This window comes from Cynocephalus volans, chromosome 8 (assembly GCF_027409185.1).
Source record: "Cynocephalus volans isolate mCynVol1 chromosome 8, mCynVol1.pri, whole genome shotgun sequence".
Classification (NCBI taxonomy): Eukaryota; Metazoa; Chordata; class Mammalia; order Dermoptera; family Cynocephalidae; genus Cynocephalus; species Cynocephalus volans.
The window spans coordinates 136,665,715-136,684,957 of record NC_084467.1 but is presented as its reverse complement, the minus strand read 5'-3'; the positions used below and the strand labels follow the sequence as shown (position 1 = coordinate 136,684,957).

General features: G+C 32.6%; 1 protein-coding gene across 1 annotated transcript in view; it reads right to left on the bottom strand.

The window, feature by feature from the left end:
• Positions 1 to 19,243, bottom strand: part of XPR1 (xenotropic and polytropic retrovirus receptor 1) — a 232,509-nt gene that overhangs the window by 4,916 nt on the left and 208,350 nt on the right. Inside the window, exons 12-13 of the mRNA XM_063104379.1 lie at positions 7,858 to 8,024; positions 4,619 to 4,758 (exon numbers count right to left, since the gene is read on the bottom strand). Coding sequence (XP_062960449.1) covers positions 4,619 to 4,758; positions 7,858 to 8,024 — 307 coding nt within the window. The remainder of the gene's footprint in view (positions 1 to 4,618; positions 4,759 to 7,857; positions 8,025 to 19,243) is intronic.

The window sequence follows — 19,243 nt, the reverse complement described above, 5'->3', positions numbered from 1 at the left end:
TAATAGAGGTGATGAGAAGCAGACAGACTATAGATTAATTTATAAAGATGGAGCTGACAAGACACTGACAGGGGAGGTGAGTGGTGTTAGGGTTTTTGGCCTGCGTGAGTGGTGGCACCATTTACTAAGACTGGAGGAGCAGGGCTGTTTCTGTTAGGCTAGAGCTATCCATTAGATATCCAAGTGGAGAATTTGATAGATAGATGAACATGAGCTATAGTTCAAGGGAGAGTTTAGCATAAGGACAGTATTTCAAATCAGGGGCTTAGGAATAATAGAACTGGAGGAGAGGACAGAGGATTAAACACTGGAACACTCCAACACTTACAATTTGGGAAGAGGAAGAAGAACCAGTAAAGGAGTTGAGAAGGAATAGCTAGTGAGAAAGGAGAATGTGATTTCTGAGAAGTCAAGTGAAGGAAGTGTTTTGCTATGAAGTAAGATACAGAGAACTGACTACAGGATTGAGCAGAATAGCAAGGGTATGATTTAAGAGCACAGACTCTGGGAGACTGTCTAGATTCAATTCATGGCTCTACCACTTACTAGCTGTAATGACTTTGGATGAGTTACTTAACTTATGCTTCAGTGTCATCAGTAAAATGAAATAATAACAATACCTACCTCATAAGACTGTTGTGATGATTCAGTAAGCTAATAAATTTAAGGGGTTCAGAACAGTGCCAGATACACAGTAGTCACTACATAGTGTTCACTATTATTATTATTACTGTACATTATTAACAAAAGTGATTTAGTTTGAGTATTGGGAACAAATACTTGAATGGAATTAAAGAGAGTGGAAAAGTGAGAGTGGAGACAGCAAGTACAGACATCTCTTGAATTTTGCTGTAAAGGAGAGCATAAAGATGGGCAATAGTTGGAGGGGGTAGTAAATTCAAAGGTTTTTGTTTTTATTTTAAATGGGTGATAGAACATTTGATTATGTTATTAAGCAAATTTTTTTTAAAAAGAAAGTAATCAAGAATAAAAAAGTAATTGACATACTTTATATATACGTACATATATATATTTAATTATGAAGTAGCACACCTGAAAGACAAAGAAGTGGGTGGGGAGAGATGGTAGTAGTGATGGAGTTCAAGTCCCAGATCTAGACATTTGGGAAAGTGAAGAAGGGAAAGAGGGTTAACAAACAGTCTAGAGAAAGCACTAACTCCAGTGAGTATACTTTCCAGAGTCATTCTTTATTTTTCATGTTTATCTTTATGTTTCCAGCTTCTACCTTATTTTATCAGGCTGTTTGACCATTTTGACTCAGAGGAATGCTATCTACCTACCCCAAAATATCTTTTTTTTCTTTCAAAAACATTTCATTCGTTTTAATTGACAGAATATAACTGTGTATGTTTATGAGGTACAATGTGATGTTTCAACACGTGCACACTGTGAAATGATTAAATCACTCAAATTAATATATTCATTACCTCACATACTTACCATTTTTTTGTGGTGTGAACATTTAAAATCCACTCTAACAACTTTGAAATATATAATACATTACTATTAACTATATTCCCCATGCTGTGTGATAGATCACGGGAACTTATTCCTCCTGCTGAACTGAAACTTTGTATCATTTGATCAAAATGTCCCCATTTACTTTTGATTCCCATCCTAACTCTCAGGTTCTGGTAACCTCCATTCTACTCTATGTTACATTTTTATTAGTTTGACCTTTTTTATCATCTCATTTGTATAAGATATTTTCACTGGGTAAAGAGTTCTAGGTAGGCAGTTATTTTCTTTCAGCACGCTGAAGATGTCATTTTAATGATTTCTGACTTTCATTGCTGCTGTTGAGAAGTCAGCTGTCAGTCTAACTCATCCTTCTTTGAGGGTAATCCTTTCTTCTGTCTGGCTGCCTTTTTTTAAGTAACTATTTTAATTGAAGTATAACATACATATACAAAAGTATGCAAATCGTAAGTGTACAGCTTGATTAATTATCATAAAGTGGTCACATCTGTAATTACCATCCAGAAATATATATTACCATCCACTGAAAGCCACATTTAGGGTCCCCTCCTATGTTAACTTTTAGATAACTTATGATTTACCCTTTCATATTTAGCTCTGCAATCCACCTGGAAATGATTCTGCATACAGTATACAGTAAGAGTTGGGATTCATTTTTTTCTCATATGGATATCCAGTTGACTCAATATCACTTATTAAAGGGTCTCTCTTTCTCCACTATTATGTAGCTGCCTTTGTCATAAATCAGATAGTGTCAATGGATTGTGTCAATCTGTTTCTGGACTCCCTATTCTGTTCCAGTGGTCTATTTGTCTATCCTTTCACCAACGCTGTACACTGTCTTAATCACTGTAGCTATATATCTGTATAATCGGTCTTGATATTTGAGAGTATAAGTCTTTTAACTTTGTTCTTTTGATCCTATTCAAAATGGTATGGTTTAAAAATTTTTCTTTTTCTAATAATTTTAACTATTTTTAAAATAACTGATTTATATTTATATCAACTTTGTATTTAGGAACGCTGTGACATTTGATATAATAATTTATTTGTGAATTATTTTGACTGTTCTGCATATGCAATTGTCCTCAGTGAATAATTATAGTTTTGTTTTTCCCGTCCAATCCTTACACTTTTTTCCCTCATTGCACTAGCTATACTTGCAATACAATGTCAAATAGAAGCTGTAAAAGGAGACATACCTGTCTCATTCCTGATCTTAGGAAAAAGCTTACAGTGTTTTACTGTTAAAATATGATCTTGATTTTATTTTTTGTAGAAAATCTTTATTTTTTTCTGGAACAGTATTAAGTTTTATCAATGGCCTTTTCTACATATATTGAGGTTCTCTCCCAACCCCTGCTTATTCTGTTAATGTGGTGAGTTGCACAGATTTATTTTTGAATGTTCTTTTCCTAGAATGAACTAACTTGTGATATATCATCCTTTTTATGTTTTGTTGGAGATTGATTATCTAATATTTTGTTCAGAATTTGTGCAACTCTTATACATGTGACAGATTGGTCTCTCTTGGAATGTCCTTGTAGGTTTAGACATTTAAAGTCATGCTGCCTGCTTACAACAAACTGGGAAGTGTTCCCTTTTCTGCCCTTTTTCTCTGAAAGAACTTTGTGTAAAATTGGTAATATTTCTTCCTCAAACATTTGCAAGAATTCCCTAGGTTTGAAGTTTTCTTTGTGGGAAGTATTTTAATATGAATTTAATTTCTTTAGTAGGTATTAGTCTACTAGATTTTCTCTTTCTTTTTTATTGGTTTTGGTAAACTGCTTTTTGAGAAATTTATCCATTTCATCTAAATTTTAAAAATTTATTGGCATAAAGGTGTTTATAATAATGTCTTATTCTTTAAAAAAATATCTTTAGGATTTTTGATATTCATACTTTGTGCCTTCTTTCCTTTCCCACTTAATTATCAAAAGTCTTAGTCTTTTTAAAGAACTAACTTTGGCTCTGTTAATTTTCTCTATTGTATATTTGCTTTCTATTCTATTAAATTCTGTTCTTCATGTTTCCTTCCTTCTATCTTCTTTTGGGCTTAATTTTCTGTTATTAAAATTTTTCTAATTTCTTGAGTTAATATACTTTTCTGATATATATTAGATTATACATTTCCCTCTAAGCATGGCTTTAGCTGCATTCTACATTTTCTTTTATCATATTTTCAATTTCATTCTGTTCTAAATATTTTAAAATTTAGAGTTCAGACTTTTTAAAATTTCAACTTTCACCCAGGGATATGTACTGATTAATTTCTACACATTTGAGAATTTACTTACCTTTTTGTGATTTTACTCCTCTGAAATTTGTTGAGACTTCCTTTTATGACCTAGTATATGGCTAATATTGGTAAATGTTCTACATGCATTTTAAAAAAATGTGCATTTAGTAGTTGTTGGATGCAGTGCTCTACACAAGTCAATTAGGTCAGGTTGGTTAACTATTACTAAAGGAAATATGTTAAAATCTTCCACTAAAGTTATAAATTCTTCTACTTTTTAGCAATGCCCACTTTTCTTTACATATTTTCAAGGTATGGTATTAGATGCATACAAATTTGAATTGGTAATTATATCTGAATCTCAAAGTCTCCAGGTTTGGCAAATTTCTGTAGTCCAAAAGTGACTTTAGTGCTATGTTTATCTCAGGGTTCCTGCTTTCACTTACATTTTGGGCTATTTTGCCAGATCACTGATACTTTTAGAAAAATTTACAAATCATTTTATGTAGCATTTTTAATAGTTTTCAGTGAGAAGGTTGGGTTGATTAACCTAGACTGCCAGATTGCAAAAAATAATTCTCAAAAAATTTTAATTTCTGTTCTAAGACTTTTTACCTCCCAATTTCCACTTACCACCCTTTCATTGGTGACCAATTCCCCTCGAAAATCTATAAGTCATCATCAAGTTATTTTAACTTCATAAGAATTAACCTCTAAGTCCTTCAAATAGGATATTATAACTTTGAGGCTAAAGAGAAGTTAAAGAAAAAATGAAAAATTTAAGCTTTTAAAATATAAGTTATAATAAATTCTAATTTATACGCATTGTGCTTCTTTTAGATAAAAAATCTTTGATAAACTTTTCGGTAGTTTACTTACCGGAAAACTTCAAGGGGAGCAAACACAGTAGCAATGATGTCACCAGCATGAGGCAACACAGTTGTAGAGGTAATTGAGATTTGGATAGTCCAAGCAAAGCGTAGTATCACATCCTCTATGATGGCACAGTAGTAGTAAGCCTGAGGAATAATAAGCAAATTGAGTATGGTTCCCATCATATTTCTCATAAATAAGCATATCTATCAGCAACAAGACTCACATATGTCCCACCACTAAGCACAGGTTCAAGAGGAAAAAAAGAGTTACATTTTATTTTATTTTTGCAGAAAAGTACACATCATATTTTAGGAAGATTTCCACCAATTTAGTTTTTCTTAAGTGGTGTGATATTCAAAATGAAGTATTACTGAATTTTAGTAATCATTTAACAAATATATTTCATTCCCATATTGTAGGCTATCTTCTAGGCCCCAGAAATACAAGCCAGATGAGATCTTTAATTGATTGAGATTACATCCTAACAGGTACATAATATGCTAATAACTTAACAGCTAATATTAGACAAGTTGAGCAGATTTATTAACTGTTATTTGCAGTTCTTCTCAAATTGCCTTACCTTGCATTTGAAGAAAGTTTTGCCTTGCTTTGTGATGTTGATAAATGAAATTAAACTTGGATTTCACAAACATGGTTGAATTTCATATTTTTACATGGAGAAGACAGTGCTCAACTAATACTTTATGGTGCTAGTACCCAAGATTTTGGAATCCAGTTCTAGCTACACAAAAGCCTTAAGTACATGAATGGCTAACAGACCAGAACTATAATTCACGGATTTGTTCATTATTAATCTCTAGGAAATGAACTCTTTAAATATATGTATTTAAAGGCTATGACATCTTTTGGAAACTAGAATTGCTTTGTATTAAGCCATGACAGTCACTTTATTAAAAAACAGAACAAACAATGTAATACTAGTCATTGATAGAAGGCTATTAACAAAAAACAGCAGTTATGGGAGCTGATGTCACCAAAAATGTGAAAGTCTTTTGGCGGAAATAAGCTTGACTTGAGAGCAAAAGACAGAGAAAAGTTAACTCTGAATATGGAGATAACAAAAAATGGTTCCTGGACCTGAGGTGTGATGCTCAATATTATGTATTGTTAATCCCTAGGAACTGATTTTAAGGTTTATATAGCTCTGTTCTTAATTTTTAATGAAGTTCCACTGGAGTCCATAAGTGGCTTCTTCACTTTTCAAGCTGGATGAATTTTATTCCAATATTTACCTTTTTAAACTTGAAAGGGATATGGTGATCCAGCAGAACATTTTTCTTAACAAATATGCAAATTATAATGTAGGAAAATATATTTCTAGGGACATGAAAATATATGATAACAAATAAACAAAGATTCTATTCACTAATTTTATTACATAGACATCAATAAATTAGAAATATTTAAAAGGGGGTCTGGATTAACATTTAAGGATACAAACAGTCCATCTAAGCAACCATCATAATAAGAAACAAATATATTATAGCTTTCAGTAAGACAAGAATAATATAAGCAGCAATATAGTATACACAGTGAGCACAGAAGGGCCATCTTTCCCTGAGTTCATGTCTATTCTCTGATTATTCATTTTCTTTTCAAATGAGATTTATAAAAATGTGTCTAATGTCTTGGTCATGCATTCTAAATTTTCACATGGGAATTATTGCTGTAGTTTAGGTAAAAAAGATCACTGTCAATGAATGTCCCCTTTTTTCCTTTGTTTGCTCATCTGAAGTCACCCTTTATATCATTCTTTGTATTCACTCTCCTATCATTTATCTTCAATCCGCACACTTGAAAACAGCCATTCCCTTCTCACCAACTGTTTGTTATACATTCATACACATTTCAAAATACAATTTCGAAGTACTGATGACATTTTGATACAGCATAAAATATTCATGACCCAATCTATATTTCCCTTCCCATCCCATCACAGAATTTTAGAACTGGGAAAAGATCAAGAGATAATCGACTAACACCCTTATCTTACAGAAGAGAATCCACTGTAGTCTGGTTGCCTAGAGTTATATAGCTAGTTAGTGAGAGAGCTGGGATTAGAATTCACATATCAGGATTCCCAGTTCATCATTTATTTTCTGTCCAGGTCTAATCATGGTATTTATCCTTTACTAAAACATCTGAGTAAAGATTTTTTTGGTCTTTTGGCTCTTCAATTCAGACTCTCTTGTCCTTTTCTTTATACAAAGATAAAATCCAAAGATAATTCCTGAGGAATTGTCTATATCTTCTGATTGAATTGGCAGTTGATAATAACAAATACTAGTTGAAATAAATGAAAGGAGAAGCCTTCTTGATGCACCCAAGCAGAGTAAGGCACTCTATTCCTTTGTGCTTTCACTACACTGCTCATTCAGTCAAGTATTTATTCATTCATTCCCTAAACATTAAGTCTACTATATACCACGAACTGTTAGGCAGTGAGGGATATGTACACCTAAACAGACAATTATAATACAATGTGGTAATTGCTGTAATGGAATTTTACATAGGATAAAGAATTAGGGAGAATGGCTAAAAACACCCTGGGAAAATTTAAAAAGACTTCTTACAGAAAATAACACAAACTGACTTTTAAGAAGGAGGAACAGGGGCTGGCTGGCTAGTTCAGTTGGTTAGAACATGGTGTGTTGCAACCCCAAAGTCAAGGGTTTGGATCCTTGCATGGGCCAGCTGCCTTCTCCCAAAAAAGGAGAAACAGGAGTTTACAAAGCAGACAAAGGCAAGAAAGGGTGCTCAGATGGAAGGAATTCCATGATCAAAAATAAATAAATTTAATTAACTTATTTTAAAAAATTAATTTATTCTTCTAGTCTTTATCACATTGTAGTGTAATGTTTACTTATCTGTTTAGAATATAGTTTACAGCTTCCCTTGAGAACCAGAAATTCATTTTGGTATTTTTGCAGCTGGCCTGTACAGGGATCAAGCCTTGGTGTTTTCAGCACCATGCTCTAATCAACTGAGCTAACCTGCCGGCCTACTTTGTTTTTATTTCCAATAGTGCCTAGCATATAGTAAACACCTGATAACATTATTGCTGACTAAACGAGTAATTTTAATTTTTAATTTAATTTTTGGTAATTATTTTTTCTAATTAGATTAATATAATTAGGGATTGGGTCTGTATCGCAATAGGATTTAGCTAGTGGTGCACTTAAGGTTTTTTAAAACGAAACATGAACACTCTTTGTACATACTTTTTGGGGGTATACAATCTCTTCCCGGAGGAAAGTGTTTTCTCCAGCATTCTTATCAAAGAGACCCCAGTCCATTTTCAGATCCCAGATAAGGGTATAGCAGGAGCTGATGATACAAAAGATGATCCACAAGTAAAAGAACACCACAGTGTCCGAGTGACCTCGTTCTGAAGAAAGAAAAGGGAAAGGGAAAGAAAAAAGGAAATTACTAGACTTAAGTAATTCATTAAATAAAACTAATTAACAAACAGATTCTTTATGGAGTTCTGTAAAGAATATAAGACTTGAAACAAATCTCCGTAGTAGGATCATTGTCTAACAAAGGTTAAATAATAAATATGATTTCCCTGATGTCCAAAGTAATCAAATATTTATTGAATACATAATATCTGTACAGATCTGCATTTGGAATTTTGGAGGCTCCACACTGAATAAATAAAAATCCGAAAAATTGAGATGGAGGTTTTGAATGTTACAAAAGATGTCATTTTAATTTTTGCCATCAGGTGGCAGCTTAGGGTAAAAAATGGAAAAAAAAAAAAAAAAAAAATTCCCCAAACACCTCTAACAAAGAATGTGCTGCATTTGCCTCAAGAAATTTTTGAATTGTTCTTACTTTAGAACAACATTTCCTTCATACACTCAGATCTTGTCAATACTTATTGTGAAGGTGATCAGATAATTCGGACTCTAGATAAAATGCCAGCAAGCCAACAGATTGATGAGAAATTTACCCTTAAGGACATATATAAAAGCAAATTTCTCTCAAGTCACAAAACAAAATATTTTTGCTTGTTTTAGAGGGTGTTTATTGATACAAAGGCCTTATTTTTACTTTATACTGAAAACACTATAAAGCACACTAAATCAGAATAAAAATAATTTGCAAAAGTAGTTATACAATTTAATCTTTTTTGCTCTAAAGTGGTTCATATATTTGCTAACGAAATTCTTTTTTGGTAAGTTCCAGAGTCTTCATGATGTTACATGTGTTCACTAGGTGCAGGATATAGGGACATAATTTGTAATATGATTCTGAATCATCAGGAAAAAAGGGTGTACAACAACTAAATCAAAAAAAGTTTAAATTTTAGTCAGTTTTCCAAAGGTATAGAAGGTAAAGGATACATCATGCACTATCTATAATCCTTCCTATTAAAATAAACATGTTTATTAATCACTTTAAGATTGTAGTAATGTGTTAAGTACAGTATGATTCTAAGGCATCTTTTAGAAATCTATAATCTAGTGAGTAAAACAGACATTGTTATTGATGATAAATTTGAGCTCAAAATGAAGTACTGTATAAACAAAGTGCTATGAGAACATAGAGAAAAATGGGAATGTCTCCAACAGTAGGAAGTAAAAGAGAGTAGTATTTGAGTTATTTCCAGAAGGATAAATAAATACTATTACAAAAGTCAGGCAAATGATGTAAGGTCATTCAAGGCTGAAGGAAGATAACGAAAAGGCATGGGGATAATAAAGTGCAAAGTGTGTTTGAGAAGATACAAGCAATCTACATCTAGTGTAGGTAACATGTACAGGATGTAAGAGAAATGGTATGATTTGAAATGACGCTAGAAAAGACATTTTGCATCTGACTGTGGAATGTCTTCTTGGGCCTTAGGATCAGATGTGTATTTTAGAAAAACTGTTTAGCAGGTTTCTTGCATCAGAATTACTTGGTTAAAAAAAAATAGATACCTCAAGAGCCCCAGTGTTGTGTTAGAGGCAGTTCATATCAACTCATGAAAGCCAACAGTTATATTTTCAGAAAGTTTGGAAGCTGGTTGTTAAACACATTCATTATTAAAAATTAAATTACATAAATTTACAATTTGCTATATTAAAAACAAAAGATAATATTCAAAATTCATCATTCCTAATTATTTTACTACATTTTGCTACTATCTATTCTCTTGAGGTTACATATATTTATGATATCTGTATGATGGAACTACTATTTAATGCTGTGCTACTGTACATCCTTCCCCAACTCTACATTCAATGTTATCATCTTAGTAGCTTGAAATTGGCTATGGTGAAAATATTTACACCATGGAAATCAGCAAACACTGCAAATCAGTGACCCCCATCCCCAATCCCACCCAAGAACTGGTTTGTTAAACACATACTAGCACATCACTATTTAGCTTCTCTCTTGTAGAAAGTCAGAGGTGAGGAAAAAAAAAAAACTGGTATTTTAAAAATGGTCCATAAGTAATTCTAATGAACAGCCCAGCCTGGATATAAACACATTTTCAAGTTTCAAACTACTTCCACAGAAATTTTTATTCATCAAAAGCAAATTGAGTTGAATATTTATACTACAACATTGTGTCACATGAATTATCAATTTAAAATGCCTAACAAATTATTTACTTATTATCTAGGTATAGTTGGATATGTTCTGACATACGTTTATTTCATTCTATATACAGATAGAAGGTCTGAGTAGTATCATTCAATAATAGCATTATGGCTGCATTTAAAAAGATGCTATAATTCATCTACTAAGGTTTGCAAAGAATAAAGCAAATTCAGCAACTTAATAAAATTCACTCTTCTTGTATTTTCAAAACAAGATCAATACAAAAAGATATAGACCAGCAATTTAACTGTAAATTATATTAGCAACTCACTTAATTTTTCCAGCAATAATCTATCATTTTGTTTGCTAGTAAAAGTGAGGATATGAGAATAAAGTAGGAGGTAACAAAATGAATATTTCTCAAGTCAGTATAGACAATATCAAGGCTTATTACTGAAAGCTGATTTTCTTCTTTACTAACTACTGAAGAAATAATAAAGTGTATATTATATAGAACAAAACTGTGAGGGGGGAAGTAAAAAAAGAGTTAGATAAGAAAGAAATTAATAATGAAACTAAAAGCAATGTGCTAATTTTCTGACATTTCTCCTAGATTTTGTCATTAGAGTATGATTCTTTAAATGGTACAATGGGTCAAGTGTCTTCCTCTTTTCTAAGCCCACATTAGTTCTATGAAATTTCTATGAAACACACATGAGGACTCACTGACCCTCAAATAAACAAATATTCTTACAGAATATTTCAGTAAGTAATTTTTTTTTTTTTGCACCTGGCTGGTAAAGGGATCCAAACCCTTGTCCTTGGTGTTATCAAAACCACGCTCTCCCAAGTGATCAGTAAGTAATATTTTATCTTATGGACTTCTTCAAACAATGATTAATATACGAATGGTACATTTTGGCCTCATTTTAATTACTACCCTTATCTGATCTTTCCTAACCCCCAAATGAATAATGCCTCTCCCTGAAATCAACTGCCTTCATTGGTATTCAGGGGATGTACTGAAAAGATATTATCACTTTAGGCAAGCAATTACATCTTATTCTCTTGGCTAACGCTGGCAGCCCACTTTTGTGAGGTTCAGAATCTAAGAAAATCAAGTCACCGCTATTCTACCCTAAGCTTCTACCTATTACACACCTGTCACATTAGAAGTATAATTCATATTGGACATATTTATGTCAATGGTATCTACTAAATCTAAAACAAATAAAAATACATTTCTTAGAGTCTTGTACCCATACCCTTTGTAGAAATGATAAAGCAGAATGAGTCAGAAAAAGTGCTAAATACATAAGCCAGACAAATTACATATGGAAATCATTCTGAAACATGTTTCAGAAAGGATATTTTAATAATAAAAACTAGCATCACGTGAAGAGAGAAAGTGAATGGTTTTCTTTTCACCGAAAACCTTTCTACTCTGGTAACAGTTTACTAGTTTTTAATATGAAATTAAATAAGAAAATGAATAAAATAGTTTTCAAAGCCAAAACCTATAGAGGTAAGATAAATTATGACTGAGTTTAGCATCCAGCAAATACTGGATCTATTCACACAACCTTAAAAAAAAAAAAAAAAAAACAACAACACTGAATTAATATACTGTTCTCTGAAAAATGAACAGGTATAGATATTTCCTGGATCTTTAGTGTATTTTAGTTAAAATGTGAGATCACATCTACTATCCCTCATGTGACTATTATCCTCAGGGCAGGCAAGACTGACATTATTATTCCCATTTTATAGTTAAGGAAACTGAAGTTTAGAAAGGTAGTCAATAAGTGGCAAAATAACTAGATTTGAAGTTAGAGGATCTAGGTTTGAATCTAGACTCTGCCTCTTCTCAACTTTAAATGATAGAAAATTCATACTCTTAAAATGACTGGGACAAAAAAGGAACTCATTAGGCCTAAGGATAAACGGGGGAACCAGAAATAGGAATCCTCATCCAAGGAACTTTTTGTACTAGACAGTACTGTTTCTCTAAGTCCACATCAATTCTAAGATGTAAAAACAGTTCCATAAAACGATGAAGTAACTTTAAAAAGATTTCTCATGTAGTGTGGAAAAAGAGAATTTAAAAACTATACACGTTGTTAGTTCATACTACACATATAATTACATTTATAGAAAAAGAGGTGGTTATAACCCCAGATGAGGAAAGTAAGATTAAGGGGATTTATTTTTATATAGTTCTGTATTATTTAAATTTTATTTTTACACTGAGATATACATATCCATGTTTTACTTTTATAATTAAAAATAAAAGGCTGGCCTGTTGGCTCAGTTGGTTAGAGCATGGTGTTGTAACACCAAGATTAAGGGTTCGCCGACCCCGTGGCACACTCGGGAGAGTGCAGCGCTGGGAGCACAGCGGTGCTCCCGCCGCGGGTTCGGATCCTATACAAGGACGGCCGGTGCACTCACTGGCTGAGTGTGGTACGGCCGGTCACAAAAAGACAAAAAAAAAAAAAAAAAAAGATTAAGGGTTCGGATCCCTATACCAGCCAGCCGCCAAACCAACCAACCAACCAAAAAAAAAAGCCCCAAAAACCCAAAGGGACAGGAAGAAAGTGGGCTAAGGAAAATAGTTCTTAGGATGGTGATATTTTATAAATACTTAAAATAAGCCTTTAGTGTTATTATGTTGTTTTTATAATAAAAATACACAGAAATTCCTTTATTCATTCAACAAATATTTACTGAGTACATGCCATGAGATGCATTATTAAATAGATATAATACTTAAGATTAACTCCAAAGAAAAATCTGCTCACTTGTATATTCAACAAATATATGCTGAATGTCTATTGGGTAACCAGGTATATTCTAGGGAATGGGGATGTACTGAAGAACCATTAAGGGCTAAGTCTAAAAGAAGAGAGATAAAGTAGACCCTTCCCCCCAAAACACAAAAAAACCACAACGTATAAGTACAACTGTAGAACTGTGCATAGACAGTGAATCAATAAACCAAGCTTTCAGGAGGGGAAACAGTCAGAAAAGGTTCCTGAAGGAGGTACTACTTGAGCTGAATCTTGAAAGGACTTGAGTTAAATAGGCTAACAGAGCTGAGAAAACCAATTCAAGAAGACTAGAAACCATTTATTCATTCAGCAAATGAGCACCTGCTATATCCCAGACATTATTCTAGGTACACCGCAGTGAATCTTACCACTAATGGGCAGACAAATTTCCCGCCTCAGTGAAGCTTGCTACTTAGTAAGGGAGGACAATTATCAGATACACAAATAAACAAGATAATTTTAGACAGTGAATAGTACCATGAAGAACACAAAACTGAGTTGTGACTGAGACTGGCAGAATGTCTTCTGGTAGTGTTCAGGCAGAGACAGTGGTCAAGCAGACAAGGTATGTTGGGACGTGAGTCATGAGAGGGAGCCAGCCACATGAAAAGTTGGAGGAAAAGTTACATGTGTAATATGAAATTTTCTAGTAACCATATTGAAAAAGGTGAAAAGAAACAGGTAAAATTAATTTAATAATATATTTTATTTAATCCAATATAACTAAAACATTATCATTTGATAAATATTTAATTATATATAAAATATTTAAAATATATTTAATAGTAAATATAAAATTATTGAGATCTTTTACACTCTTTTTTTCATACTAAGTCCTCGAAGTCCAGTTTGTATTTTACACTTACACTATATTTCAATTTAAACTAGTCACATTTCAAGTGATCAATAGCTACATATAGCTAGTAGCTATATTACGGAGCAGTGCAGTTCTAGAAATTGTAGAGGACATGAGTTTAAGGGGTAAAGTCTGAAAGTAGTGTACTAATAAGAAGCTGTCACAATAGCCCAGTGAGAAATGATGAGGACTAGAATTCAACATAATTATAAGGCATAGAGAGTAAAGTCAAAATTGAGAAATATTTAAGAACTAAAATTGGAAGGAGTTGGTAAATTTTGAAAGTGAGATAAAGGATCGAGTAAAGGATGACTCCTAGTTTTTAACCTGGGTGACTGAGTGGGACAGTGCCATGAACTGAGAAAGAGAACGTAGAGCTTGAAGCAAGGTTAGGGAAAAAAAATGAGTTTAGTTTTTGACATGTCAACTTTGAGGTACCTATGAGACATCAAGGTGAAGATGCCCAGGAAAACTGGAAATAAAAAGAAGCTTGAGATACAGATTTGGGAGTCATGTAGACAGTGGTTGAAATGATTTTGGAAACATCGAAATGACAGAAGCTCCTTCTATAAAAAGGACAAGGATACAATGAGAAATAGAAGTCTTCCATCTGTGAAGGGAATCACACTGCATTTGACTAAACTTGGTTGACTTTATTCTCCCTGTGTTTCTTTACACCAAAGATCCAAAGAGATGAGGGCTCTCTCAAATGTTACAGAGCTTCTCTTTATCCCTTTATAAATATAGACCCTATATTTGTAGACACTTCAATGTCTGTAAATACGCTTTAATTATTATACAAAGTTATTGTGGCATTAGGAATAGAGACAGTGAGAATAGACAGATAACAGTTTTGAAATGCAGGAATGAGAAAAGGAAAAGAGACGACACCAGATGGCTTAATGAAGTAAGGGAAGTCTTTTTAGGGCGGGAGACTCTTGATCATATATAGGTTGGAAGGAAGGAGCCAGTAATGACAGAGAGTTTGAAGGTTTAGGAAAGACAAAGGATAACTGCAAGAATAAGACCCTGAGACCAGAGGTAATAAGGTCAGAGTATGTGAGGAAGGACATATTGTTATTGAAGACTGGGGGAAATGTGGTGAGAAGAGGTTTGGATTAAATAAGTATATAGGTAGAAGGTATTTGAAAGAAAATGACTCCTGATAGGCTAAATGCCCTCAAGATAGTAGGAGACAAGGTGGTCTGTAAAAATAAAGATGAAAAGGCCGAGGTTGGGGACTTGAGAAAAGCAATGAGAGTTATCATGAAAACCCCTTTTCAAGTTAACATTTCTGAGATCATTAATACAGGTTGAGTATCCCTTGTGTGAAATGCTTGAAACCAGAAGTGTTTCAGATTTTGGATTTTTTAATATTTTAGAATGTTTACAATATACGTAATAGTATTTTTTCAGGGCCTATGCACCACGCTTCATGTAGCAGGAGCTTAATTAACATTTGCCAAATTGAATTGAGAGCAAGAGCTGTGTTTTATTCATTTCTGTATTTTTTGCACAATGTCCTAACTTTCAACAAATATTTGGGGTAGAAATTATGGCAACATAGTTTCTAGGTAGCCTACATATACAATGTGTCCCTGAAAACATACATAAAGTTAAATGTGAAAAAGTCAAGTGACAGACTTAACATTATATGAGAATTGTTTGCTGAGAGCTAAAAATAAATAAAACACCTTACTATACTTTCTTGCCTTTTAGGCACAGTCTTTGATGACATATTTCCAACATTTTATAGACCTTCTTTGTTTTTTTCCCTTTGTAACAAAACACAACTGAACTCTTTAAATCCAAAGAGTGTCACATTGATGCATAAAAGTTACTTCTTTCTGCCTGCCTAATGATTCCCATCTTTGTTTCAACTATATTAAATTTGAGATATTTTTTAAAATGTGTACTGTCATTTATAATTCCAACTCATTTCAAGAAATATGGACAAAATCCAATAAAATACTCAAATAATCACACAAATGCACTCATTTTTGTGACAAAGAAGGTGATGCTGTCAAAAGTCACTATTAATTAGCAGTTAATGCTACCATGCAAAAGCAGGAAATGTTCTGGATCCAAAGGATGACTAAGAGGTGTGTATGTGTGTGTGTGTGTGTGTGTGTGTGTGTGTGTGTCTATACTCTCATAACATAATACCCCAAATGTCCAGGTTTCAATTAAAAATCACTAGTCACACTGAGAACTAGGAAGATCTCAAACTGAATGAAAAAAAAAAATCAATAGATGTCAACACTGAGATGATAGAAGTGTTGGAATTATTGGATGAAGACTTTAAAGCAGCCATGATTAAAATGCCTCAGCAAAGAAATAAAAAGTCTCAGGAAAGAAAGAGGAGACATAAAGAAGAACCAAATGGAAATATCAGAACTGAAAAATACAATAACCAAAATACAGGTTGAGCATCCCAAACCTGAAAAATCCAAAATCCAAAATCTGAAACTTTTTGAGTACCAACACGATGTGCAAAGGAAATGCTCATTGCAGCATTTTGGATTTTCAGATTTGAGATGCTCAACTGGTAAGAATACTGCAAATATTCCCAAATCCAAAAAAAAATATGAAATTGGAAACGCTTCTGGTCCCAAGAATTTTGGACAAGGGATACTCAACCTGTGAAAGCTCTGTCAATGGAATTAACAGCAGAATAGATGGGACAGAGGAAAGAATCAGCAAAATGGAAGACAGATCAACAGAAATTACCCAACCTAAAGAAGAGAGAAAATAGACTTAAAAATAAACCCCCAAAATAGACACTTAGGGCCCTGTGAGACCATAAAAAATGATGTAACATTTGTGTAACTGCAGTCCTAGAAGGAAAGAGTACTTGAAGAAATTATAACTGATAACTTCCAAAATTTGGCAAGAGACGTAAACCTACAGATTCAAGAAGTTGAGCAAACCCCCAAAAGAATAAACTCAAAGAAATCCATAGCAAATCACATTATAATTAAACTCCTAAAAAGTAAAGACAAAGAACAACAACAAAAAACCTTGAAAGCAGCTGAAAAAAACCTGACACCTTACCTGTGAGGGAAAAACAATTTGAATGACAATGAATTTCTCACCAGAAATGTTCTAGAGGCCAGAGGAAGTAGCACAATATTTATTAAGTGCTGAAAAAAAAGAACTATCAACCCTGAAACTCATACCTGGATAAAGAAAAATTAAGAGAATTTCTCAGCAGAAATGCCCTAAAAGAATTTCTATAATTCTCAAAGTAGAAATTTTAAAAAATCAAACCCTTAGTACATCAAGAAGGAAGAAACAATACAGTAAGCAAAAATATGAATAAATACAATAAGCTTCTCTTATAAATTCTAAATTATACTTAATGGTTGAAGCAAAAATTGTAATGCTATCTGATATGGTTCTGGTGTATGTAGTAGAGACATTTAAGACCATTAAAAATGAGGGAGAGTAAAGGGATGTAAAGGGAGGTAAGATTTCTATGTCTCTTAAACTGGTAAAATGACACTAGGAGACTAAGTTATGTATATATAATGTAATACAGCAACCACTAAAAAAGCTATGTAAAGAGGTATACTCAAAAATCTATAGGTAAATAAAAATGGAACTATAAAAAATGTTCAAGTAAAAACATAAATAAAAAGCAGAACAGAAAAAAAATGGCACCCTTAAGCATTAACATTCAACAATTACAATAAATGTTAATGGTCTACCAATTAGAAGACAGAAATTGGCAGAGGAGATTAAAAACCATGATCCAACTATATTCCATCTACAAGAAATAGATAAGTTGAAACTAAAAGGATAAAAAATATATATCATGTAAACATTAATCAAAGGAAAGTAGAAGTGGCTATATTACTATCAGATAAAGTAGACTTCAAAGCAAAGAAAATTACTAGAGACAGAGAGGGACATTGTGTCAATCCACCAAGAAGAAGAATACTAATTGTGTATGAATCAAACAATAGAGCAGCAAAATATATGAAGTAAAAACTGATAGAACTGAAAAGAGAATTAGACAAATCCACAATTACAGTTGGAAATTTCAACACTTCTTAACAACTGATAGAACAAACAGAAAATAAACAAAGATAGACAACTCAACACCACCATCAACCAACAGGACTTAATCGATAGACCACTTCACCCAACAACAGAAGAAAATTCTTTTCAAGTGCCTATCGAATATACACTAAGACAGTCCATATAAGTCAATAACAGAAAGATACAGGAAATTCTCCAAACATTTGTAAACTAAACAACATGGTAATAAATAACTCATGAACAAAAGAGAAAGTAAAGTCTCAAGGGAAATTTAAAAATACATTGAACTAAATGAAAATGAAAATATATCAGAATCTTAAAGCAGTGCTGAAAAGGAACTACATAGCATTATATGTATATTTCACATACATTAGAAAAGAGAAAAAGTGTCAAGTCAATAAACTAAACTCTTACTATGAAAACCTAAAAAAGAGCAAAATAAATCCAAAGCAAGCAGCAAGCAGGAAGGAAATGATAAAGATGAGAACAGAAATCAATGAAATTGAAAAGAGAATAAAGAAAAAAATAAATGAAACAAAGAGTTGGTTATTTGAAAAGACCAATAAAACTGACAAACTTCTAGCACAACTGACCAAAAAAAAAAAAAAAAAGAAAAGAAAAAAGAAAACACAAATTACCAAATTAGGAATGAAAAGGGGGGTATCACTACAAACCCTGAAGACATCATAACAGAATATTATAGACAACTTTACACACACAAATTTGACAAATTAGACAAAATGAACCAAATTGCCCAAAAAACACTATCACAACTCATCCAATATGAAATAATTTTAACAGTCCTAAAACTATTAAGGAAATTAAATTTGTAATTTAATAAGTTAAAAATAAATCTCCAGGCACAGATGATTTCACTGGAGAATTCTACAAAACTTTTAAAGAAGAAATATTCCACAAATTAGAAGAGGAGGAAAAACTTTCCAATTTATTTTACAAAATTAGTTATCACCCTGATACCCAAACCACACAAAGACACAAAAAAAGAGAAAAATACAGAACAATATCCATCATGAATACATACACAAAAATCGTTAATAAAATATTAGCAAATAGAAGTCAGCAATACATAAAACAGATTTATGCATCATGACCAAGTAAAATTTATTACACAGATTCAGGCTGGTCAATATTTGAAAATCAATAATGTAATCCACCATATTAATGGGCTAAAGCTTAGGGAAAAAAAAATCACAGGATCATATCAAACAATTCAGAGAAAGCATTTGAAAAACTTCAATATCCATTCACGATAAAAATAACTCTCAGAAAACTGGGAATAGAGGGAAAAGTTTTCAACTTGATAAAACTTCCTCAACAAAA